Raw genomic sequence first — 10206 nt, 5'->3', positions numbered from 1 at the left:
AGGGACTTTTCCTTCCAGACCCTCGGGCGCCTGGGCCACCTGTTGCCGGCACTGGAACGCTGTAGGAGGGCTTTTCTCTTGACCCTTGTTCTGGGCCACCCCAGCTGCCCTGGCCTATTCAGGCGGTGCCCAGATTTATGGGTCCCAGGGCAGCATTCTCCCTGCCGCCCCGCCACTCCCCATCCCTCTCGGTGCCCGCCCCACTGAACACCTCGGGGACTGAGCCCAACAGGAGGTTGGGGAGCCTGAAATGAGATCAGAATGTGGGGAGAGATGGAGATTCGTGGGATGGTTGGAGGTCGGGGCCGCCTTCAGTAGGGCTCGGGCGTGGGAGTGGGGGTAGAGAGACTAGGGAGGGCGGAATGTGCATGGAGCTGGAGGGCGAGGCTTTTGTTCTTAGGGCAAGAACAAGGAAGGACAAGTTGAGGCCATGTGAATGCTTTAGTAGGGGCTGGAATCCTGCAGAGCAAGTGTCTTGAGAGTAGAAAGCGAATAGGAGGTATTAATATTAGTGTAGAACTGACCATCAGGACATACCAAGCCTGAACATGAGAGCCGATGATCTTTGCAGGAGTAAGCACTACTATTTTCAACCTTGTGTATTTAAATCAGTATTGTTTTCTTACATATTCTCCAAGGCATTTTCCCATTTCCCCGTGATTAGCCAACCACCAGTGAAAGCAGTTATCAGTGAAACAGCTGTTAACCCTTGCCCTCCTTCAGCCAAGTTTTGAGAGCAAATACAATGTTACTTCATTAAAAATCGTGAAGACTATTCTCTTAGGTTCTTTCCTTTTCCTGGAAAATGAGACCAAAGGGTGTGACCTGCTCTGGCAGACACTGCCTGCAGCTGAATTACAGGCCTTCATTACACTCCTTTAGCTCAGATAAGCTGGAATGACAGCCTAAAAGTAAATTTCTGTGAGATAAAATCTTTTAATTTCTTCTGTGAGCCTTTTCTGGTCCCCTTAGTTGTAGATAGGAGGTAAATGCTTGTTCACTGAGGTGGTGAGAGCACATGAAGTTGCTGAGGAAAAAAGGTCATGCCCCAACCAGCAAGAATCAGATTCCTCCCTATCCAGAGAAAGGAATGGTATCAAAGGCCCTCTCTGGCCTCTGAGCTAAGGATGAACTAAATACAGTGGTGGATGGCAAAGGGGGTGGGGGTGGGGGAGATCTGGCCAATGCTGTACTATGTTGTATTTTAAAGTTCTAAATCTAGAAATAATCCCCAAATTGAAACTGGAGAGTTGGTAGCAAACTACTGCCCCTCTGTCCATGAAACACTTGCAGACAAATACAGCATATATTCTTGCATAGTGATGCACAGTGAAAATTTATCACATTGAGTTTAAGGTGATTGTCATTTTGCTGAAAAGCAGTGGCGTATAGAAAGCTTAGGTTCCATCTTAGTTCCAATTCTACTCACTAGTCCTATGACCATATCCTATAATGTGTAAGAGTCCAGTTCCTTAAAAGTAAAATGAAGACAATTCCTGTTTCATAGGGTAGGGTGTGATCAGATAATGTGAATGAATACAGCAGAGAGCCCAATAGGCGTCCTCTTTCTTTGGGAATTGACTTGTCCTGTAGGGTTGTCCTCGTGACTAGTGCCAGAACATCTTTTTGAATTCAAGTAACTTAGTTTGCCTCCCTTAGACATCCTGCTGAATCTTCACTCTCTTGACCCAGCAGCAAGAAACCCCAGGGATACACAAACCAGAAAGCTGAGGAAGGACAGTTTCTCCTAGACCCAGGGCTCCTCCCCCTGGAGCCAGCCCTTCTACTGTGCTCTCTGACCTGGCAGGATGGGAGGGGTAGCTGCTAGGTTCACTAGACTAGGGTAGTGAGGATATAGATTGCTTGTTACCCATTTGGATTCTGGTTTAATGGTTTGATTCTTGAACCACGGAGTTTAATGGTTTAATTCTTGAAGGCCATTTGGAGTCCCTGGTGGGGTAGAGTATGTCAGCAAACAATACTGGACCCAATCTTGGAGCCCAAAGATGAGCTTTAGCCCTGGTTACAGGCTTTATCATTACTGACCTCTTGGCCTCTGCCTGAAATAGCAGTGTTATTTCTCTCTCAAGACAGTACAGATTTTCAGAGCAGCCCATAAAGCCCTGAATGTCAGGGTTAAAGCAGAAGTGCTTATCACTTTGGATTTTATATGCCCTTTCCAGAGCCAGACCAAGTAGACTTTTAAATTTATTCTGTGCCCTCCTTCAGACTCCCAAGATCTCTTCAGGCTCACCAGGGTGGCATAAAATCTTAATTTCAGAGTTTCCCCCAGAAAAATCCTAGAAAGAAGTGAAAGTTGGCCTTTTGGAGTTAAGGATAGAGAACACATTGTGGGAAAGGGAAGGCTTCATGGGGGAAGAGTCATGGAAGGTTAAGATAGAGATGGGTAGGGGAAGGCCATTCCAGGGGAGAGGAACAGTAGAGTATTTTCTGAATACAACTGTGTATCTTGGACCCCCCTCCTGAGGAAATGCCCCATCAGTACTTAGAAGTAGGAGGGAAGAAGCCTTAGGAGTCTTTGTTCATTCCAGTGGAAGCACTGCCTCAGCCAAGGTGACCCTGTCAGTTGATTTGACTTCCAGCAATCTTTCTCTAGCCCAGGACTTCTAGGGCACATAGGACAAAGCCTCCTTAGGGTGATTAATCCTGCTCAGCAAACCACTCTCTTGGAGGCCCTGTGCTCTCTCTTTTCCCTACAAGTGTAGTCAGAGCTCAGGGTCTCTAACTTGCAGTTGTAAGCAGATCCTAGCCCCCCAAAGTTATCAAGATTTGGAAGACCAAGAAAGGCATCAGTGAGCAGTGGATCAAGTGCCCCCTTCCTCAGAAGTCCTCTTGCTGCAGCTCAAAATTTGCTTTTCCTTGGCACCATGCTTCCAGTCTCCACCTCTGCATTCACTAGCTACCAGCTAACCTGACCCACTTAAACTGGAAAGGACAGCTACGACCAGGAGACTTTGGTCTCTGCTAAATAATTTTCGTAGGCAATGCTTTAACTTAAAGGGTGGCATCTTTGGCCCTATTCAAGAGGGGTTCTGAAATATTTATGGAAATATTCTCCTATAGACAGAAAATGATGCCTTTTCAAATGAATTGAAGCCTACTTTATTCCCATCCATTCTGGGGTTGGAGGACTCTGAGGGAATTGTGCGACTCCTTAATTCCTTCCTAACACTCCCATATTGGGCCTAGAAGCTGAGACATCTTCCAAACCTTCATCTCAGAATCCATCTTGTGAGGAGCTGGTAAGTTACCCAGTTATGACTCAGCACCAGACTCTTTCCTCTTCTTCCCTGCTGCCTAGAATGAAAGGCAGAATGGAGCAGAAGGCTCCTCCCCTACGGATGGCTATATCCTCACCACAAACTGAGTCATGGCCACACCCTGCATAGATGGAAACTTACCAGGAGAGGGAAGAAGTTAAACTCCCAGGGTTTGTGAGTTCTCTGTCCATAAATCACAGCCACCTACTCCACCTGGAACTAATTGTGAGGAAAACAGTTCTTTTCCTGGCCCTGGTCCTGGCCCTGGCCCTAGCCCTAACTAAGCAGGTCTAAATGAAATAAGGCTGCTTGAGCCTAGGACTATGAAAAGTAGGCCACTGTCAACCTCTGCAGGCAGGATTTTTAACAGCCTTGGCTTCTGTGAAGGATGATAATCTCTTGCTCAGATCTGGCTAACATAAAACTAGACCAACTGTCCCACAGGCTAATTGATATAAACAAGAATTAAGTTCTATGGCATCTCGACATTATAAAGTTGTTATTTGAGGACCTGCTATATTTAATTTCATTATTTTTATTGGCATAAGAGACCATTATCATGTGTATGTTCTAAAAAAAAATGACACCCAGGTATTTGAGTTTTTCTGGTAATATACACTATCTGTTCATTACTTCTCATTCTCTCATTAACTAGTACTGTCATCTGCCAATAAAAAAAATTATAAATGCTTACAACAGAGAAAAATCTATTAAAAATTTCTGAAAATAGAAAAAAAAAGTTACACCAATTGAGTAGCCAAGCACATAGGTTCAGTTGCTGGAACACCAGTGGGAATAGTTTGAGAGCCTCTGGGATAGTAAAAGAATGGTTATGAGCTCAGATTCTAGAATCGGGCAGATCTGGTTAAAAACCCTGCATGGCCACTAACCAGCTCGGAGACCTCAGATACGTTATTTAAGATCTCTAAAAAAAGCCTACCTTCCCTTCCACCTTTTGTTGCCAGGATTAAATGAAAACATTTGTAAAATTTGAAAAGCTATACAGCACAGAACCAGCAGTTTGGGCGTCAGGATGCCTGTCAGTCACTAGCTGTAAAACATGGGCAGTCATTTAACCTCTGTGCCTCTGTTCTCTCATCTACAAAATGGGAAACATTTTCATAGGCTTGATGTGAGAATTATATTAGTCATTATATGTAGAGACCTTACAACTATGCCAAACACATACTAAGCTAAAGCAAATTATTAAGGCACTTAGCAAAATGCCGAGCACCAACCTAGTAAGGCCTAAAAGATGTTAGTTATCTCTGATAACTATGCAGATAAGCTGCAAGGGTCTTCTCAAGAGGCAAGAATTTCAATAAAGTGGGATCCCCGATGGGGTCATTTACTTAGTGAAGCAGATTTCTGCTAGACTTGAAACCAGAATGAAGCAGAGAGCCTTAGGAGACTTGTAGAGTCAGAATATACTAGTCTTGATCAAGAATAGGTAAAGTTAAAGAAACAGCTCCTAAGGGGGATGGACCTTAAGAATGGTACTTCTAAGTTAAGGCCAAGTCAGGAACTCTAAAGCAGGTACCAGGACAAAGGTTATCTCCAAAGCAGGGTGAAGGTAATGAAAGAAAATAACTGATCTAGCACAGGCTTCATAAATCAAGAAGCTATAACAGAATAAAAATCTGTACAGGCATACCTGGTTTTATTGTGCTTCCTTTTTGCACTTCACAGATGTATATTTTGCAAACTGAAGGCAAGATCCTTCACCAGCAAAAAATGACCCGCTTTATCTTGGTGGTCTAGAACCAAACCTGCAGTATCTCCAAGGTATGCCTGTACTTGAAAAGTCAGGTTTGTCTAAATGCTTTTTAAATCTTCCGTGCTTATATTTTTCTTCATTTAATATTTCATATACTATTTGGCAATGTCCAACCTGTCTCTTACAAGAAACTTAGGGATTCAAGTACATGGAGCACAGCCTGAAAGGCCAGCAGAGGCTTGCAGTGGGAATTTCAACAGAGAAATGGATTTCACTGAAACAATTAGATCTCCTAGAAACAGGTGTCTTCCTTCACCTTGCTAGCCTTAGAGAATCTGGATTTTGTTTCATTATGGAGGCTGCATTTCCTTAGGATCTCTTTATAGATTTCAAGTTGGACATCAACCCAAATCCCTGCACCTGTGAGCTCTCCCCCTACATCCCTATCCCAAAGAAATAGCTAGAAGGAAGAAGAGAATAAGGGCCCAGACCCAGAGGTATAGAGCAAGGGACACTGGATAGGTTTTGTGCAGAAAGCAGAGGTCTTAATCTGTCTTACCTAATTTCCAGAGGTAGGAAATCTGAGCTGCTTTGGCCTCAATGGTCCTTTTAAATCTTGAGAAACAGTTAATCAGTGGTATTCTATATCCTTCTCAGTTTGTGTCATCTGCATAACTTAACTTTCTTTATCTAATCCATTCATAAAAATGTTGACAGATCTGCAGAACACTACACTAGATGGACTCAGCTTTGACTCCACCCAACATAAGTAGTCCCAAATGTTGGGATCTTTCACTCTGCTCGCACTCACCCCCATCTGGAGGCTTGGGGCAAGTGCTGGGCCAAGGCCAGTCAGACCACAGTGATCATCTCCAGTCCACAGCACCTTCCATTTTATTGTTTTATTTACAAACAGGGTGAAGTCAACTGGGAAAATCAGGGATAGGAAGTCAGTCTGGGCCATCCAAATATGGAGTGGTTCCTGGGTCAATCACCACCATGAAGGCCGCCTCCTCTACCCTTTTCCTGCCTCTTGTAAATGGCCCCTTGATTCCTCAGGGCAGCCTTGCCTGCTGCTCCTGAGCCTTTTAATGAGGGCAGATGGATCCTGGAGGGGACAGGGGTGGTACGAGGGCTGGGGCCCCCTCAGTTTGTGTAAACCTGAGTTCCGATCACACGCATGATTTCCTTCTGTATCTTGGGGTCCTGAGTATTAATGTTGGCATCGCCCACCTGACCATCCTCATATCTGCCAAAGAGAGAGTAAGTGTGAACATAAGAGGAAGAATAATACCAGAATAATGTCAACCAGTGAAACTATTTGGAGGTGTGGCCATCCCATCCCAGAAGTAAAAAGCCTTTCTTGCTACTCTTTAGGGTAGAAGAGATTCAACTGATCTGGCTTCCTTTAAACAGAATGATCTATAGCCATCCCCAACCTCCAAGGGAAAAGTCCTAGGACACCTCCACTCAGATAGCCAGGGACAAGTCTCAGATAACAGAAAAAGACTCTCCCAGTAGTCACATACCAGCACACCCCACCCTCAGAGTAATTCCCAAGGTAACCTCCTAGACTTACACAAAAAAGAACCGTGTGCAGACATGGTCGGACACAGGGCACACCCAGATGTTCCCATGCTTCTGGAGGTCTTTAGATGTAATCACTGAGAAGAAGTGGGGCAGAAGTTATAAATATAATGCTTAAGTCACAGAGTCCAGGCAGGGGAAGGAAAACGTGATGCTTCAACATCACCCTTGTTGTTGGATCACTGCCACAGGTGCACCAGAGATAAAGTTTTAGAACCCAGAAAAACAGACTGGGTGAGCTACCTACCTTCACAAAGTGCTATACAATTTAGATTCCGACTTTGCAGGAACCTTGACTGAATGGATCGGGTCTGGAAGAGAAAGACAGTAGAGCTTGACAGACTGTTATAGCTTTCCCTAGAGAGGTCGGTTAGCTGGTGATGGTTAGGGGTAGATTTCAGGGATATCCTGGACTCCCAGCTACCACCCCCCCTAAATTTTGCTTTCTCATAACCAGTCTGGATGAGTCCATAGCTTCCACCTTTACATTTTCATGTCACTGTATTTAAACTCAGTCTCTGCTTTCATACTTATAACTGAGACCACACATGACTTTGGAAGCATGTTCATCTTAGAATGAATGTACCTGATTCCTTCGAATGATCCTCAAACCACCCACCTCCCCACCATTGTTTCCTCATCCATCTCTGTAGCCTAAACTTATCCTAGGAGAAGAGTCTTGCCTCACTAGAGCAGAGTTAACTAATAATACCTGGGGGATGGTATTCATCCTGTTATATCTCTGGACCAGCTCATCCTTGGAGGGCATCCTGTGCTGTCCTTTTCCCATTCCTGTCACAGAACAACAAACTCGGTTCATTCACCCATTCTTTAATCAAACATTTACTCAAGTGCCTACTATGTGCTAGGCACTGAGATAGACACTCGGTGATATAGCAGTGAATAAAATAAGTAAGATATCTACCCTTACAAAATTTAGTCTGGTAGAGATTACAAGTAATTACAACACAGTACGGTAAGGGCTGTGATGGGGAGAATATAGAGCATTGTGCAAGCTAGAAGAGAAGGAGCCTAAGCTAGGCGTTTGGAGAAGGCTTCCTGGTGACAGCTAGGTTGAGAACTCTAGTATCAGAAAGAGTTACATGAAGCGGGGGCAGTGTTCTGGGTAGAGGTAACAAGATATGGGAGGCCAGGAGGTAAAAAAGCAGTATGCCTTAGTTTGTCGAGTGTAGTCAACAGCAGAGGAGTGGCAAGAGATAATGTCTAGGTGAGCTAGGATCAAGTCAAGCAGGCCTTGTAGGCCATGTTAAGGCAACTAGAGTTCATCCTGAGAACATCAGGGAATCACTAAAGGGTTCTACAGAGAAGTAACACATGAAATGAGACAGTAACAAGGGGCCCAGGAGAGTGGTGACATGAATACCTCAGATCAAATGCCACGCTGAGTGAAATGAGTGGAGAGAAAGCAGGCAGAGCCAAGTCAGATCTCTCTAGTCTCAAAGTCACATAAAACACTGTGACCAGAGTCATTCAAGAGAAGGAGAAAGTACAGCAGTTAAGTGATAAGTAATTTTCCATAGATAACCACAAGGTAACAATCTTGAAGAATCCTGATTCCTTCAGAAAGTCTTTCCAAACTTTAGGAAGTAGTGCCAATGCCCTCCAGTTTCTACTCTATCTAAATCCCAAATCCTTCATCATTTTTACTCCTCACGGAATAGCCCTGTGTATAGCCTTTATAGACTCATTCTGACTCATTCTAGATTTTTCTTAGATACAAAACAGTGCTTGTATGCCTTTACTCTCAACTCTTTTTGGCCTGTGATTAGGATTTCAGTCTCTGTACTCAGCTTTAGCACAGGCCCAGCTTTATTGGTTAGGGAAAAGTGCCTTATTCCTCCCACCCCCACCCCACTCCCACCCCACCAATGTATTTGTGTGTGTGAGAAAGATTGAAAGATGGATGAAGATGGGAAATGATGCTATCATTACAGGCCATAAGCAGGGTCGCTATCTCACCACTCCCCCTAGAACTTTCTATTATTACTAACTACTCTGTTTCATTTTTGGTTTTGTGATAGCCATGGTGCAGCAGTGGGGATGATAACCACAGGACTGACAAACTTCACTGCTCAGGCTGTCAATTCATCATGCACCTACACTAAGCCTCATGATAGATTTATGGCCTGAACGAAACTCAGGGCAATGAGAGCCTCGGGATTTGGAACTGCTAATTTCTTCCTCCTATAGGACACTTACCACCACTGTTTCTACCTTCTCCATTAGCCTTAACTAGGTTTAGCTCTTCATCCAAGCATCATGACCTTCTTAGCGTGGGTTTTTCAGTGCAAGATTATTAGTGACATTCTTGTTCAGGTTCTAACCCAGATAGGAAAACACATTCTGATTTCTATGGCTGGTCTTAGAGATGGCCCTTACGATATAAATCTTGTCCCATCCCAATCCTGTTGCACACTATCCTGCCCAAAGTGACCCAGTGATCTTCTGTCAGTTTCCTAAGACTAGACCCTGAGAATATAGTGGCTGGAATAATCTTTGGATCCTTGTTTCTGGAGTATACACTTATCACAAGTCTCTAAACAGAACTAAAAAAACAGATGGAGTTTACAATCTGTTTTCACTGGCCCTCATTTTAACCTGCACACTCTGGCCAAGTCATTAGAGTTTGTGCTATTCAAATGGATGCTCTCTACACCACACCCAGAAGGGACCCAAAGCCACTAGGCTAAGGATACCCTGAGGAAGTAGAGAAAAGCAGAGCAGAATAGAGTGGAAGGGAACAGAAGATAAAGTTGGCCAAATGCTAGAGTAACTACAATAAGTTGGGTACTTGTATACATCCTGCCGTTACAGAGACTCACGTATCAGAGAGCCAGTCATTCAAGCAAAGCCTACTCTGTCAGTCCAACATAATTTTAAGAACATTGTCTTAGAAGTTAGATCTGGATTCCAGTCTTAGCTCTGCTACTCATAGCTGTGTGACCCCAAAGTCATTTAATTTCTCTGAGTATCAGCTTTCTTCCTATAAATAGAGATTGGATGAGATGATCTATAACTCTAATAGTAAAATCCTATGGTATTTTGTATCTATAATCGATAGACCTTTTAGAGGAGGATGGTTTAAGTAATTACTGTTTTTAAGCAAAGTGATGAAGAGAGATAAATCAATAGAGACTCCAGGCTTCATCTCATAGCTAAAGATATTAAGGCACTTAGTGATAAACAAAGGCCATTGAGAGAGGAGAGCTGGAGACAATAGGGAGAAAACAGACAGGAAGAAAGAATCCTGTGGGCACCAAGAGAACCGGGAGAATCTCATTATTTGGAAAACAATAAGAGCTTAATTAGAGGAAACCTCAGGCTGGAACGAAGATAAAAACTGAGGAACCTAGACAAAGAAGCCAAAAAGACGACCCCAACCCCATCCCACTTTGGACCCAGGTACTCAGAATAAGATCCTTTCACGCATTCGATATTTATTGGGCACTTACCCTGTGTGGATTCATGACACACTGTCATTTATTTAATAGGACAATGAATACCTACAGACCCAACCTGAAAACTAAATCAAAATGCTAAAATATTACTATGACTTAAATCTAACTTTGTGCTCCTACCCTATCTCAACTATCTGCTTCC

At 43.7% G+C, this 10206-nt stretch overlaps 1 protein-coding gene across 10 annotated transcripts in view; it reads right to left on the bottom strand.

The window, feature by feature from the left end:
* Window positions 1–5869: 5869 nt before the first annotated feature.
* The window catches only part of PARP6 (poly(ADP-ribose) polymerase family member 6), a 25744-nt gene continuing 21407 nt past the window's right edge, over window positions 5870–10206 (bottom strand). For all 10 annotated transcript variants that reach the window (XR_005651463.1, XR_005651464.1, XM_039856610.1 and 7 more), the window contains 4 exons: window positions 7298–7377; window positions 6833–6896; window positions 6578–6662; window positions 5870–6247 (listed from right to left, as the gene is read on the bottom strand). Coding sequence is in view for 8 of the 10 variants with exons in the window: in XM_039856610.1 (XP_039712544.1) it covers window positions 6145–6247; window positions 6578–6662; window positions 6833–6896; window positions 7298–7377 (332 nt within the window). In the remaining 2 variants the exon portion in view is untranslated. The remainder of the gene's footprint in view (window positions 6248–6577; window positions 6663–6832; window positions 6897–7297; window positions 7378–10206) is intronic.

The sequence above is a fragment of the Pteropus medius genome, unplaced genomic scaffold (assembly GCF_902729225.1).
Source record: "Pteropus medius unplaced genomic scaffold, Ma_sr-lr_union100, whole genome shotgun sequence".
NCBI classification, from domain to species: domain Eukaryota; kingdom Metazoa; phylum Chordata; class Mammalia; order Chiroptera; family Pteropodidae; genus Pteropus; species Pteropus medius.
Note: the sequence above shows the minus strand (reverse complement) of the source record. Positions and strands in the feature narration are given on the sequence as shown.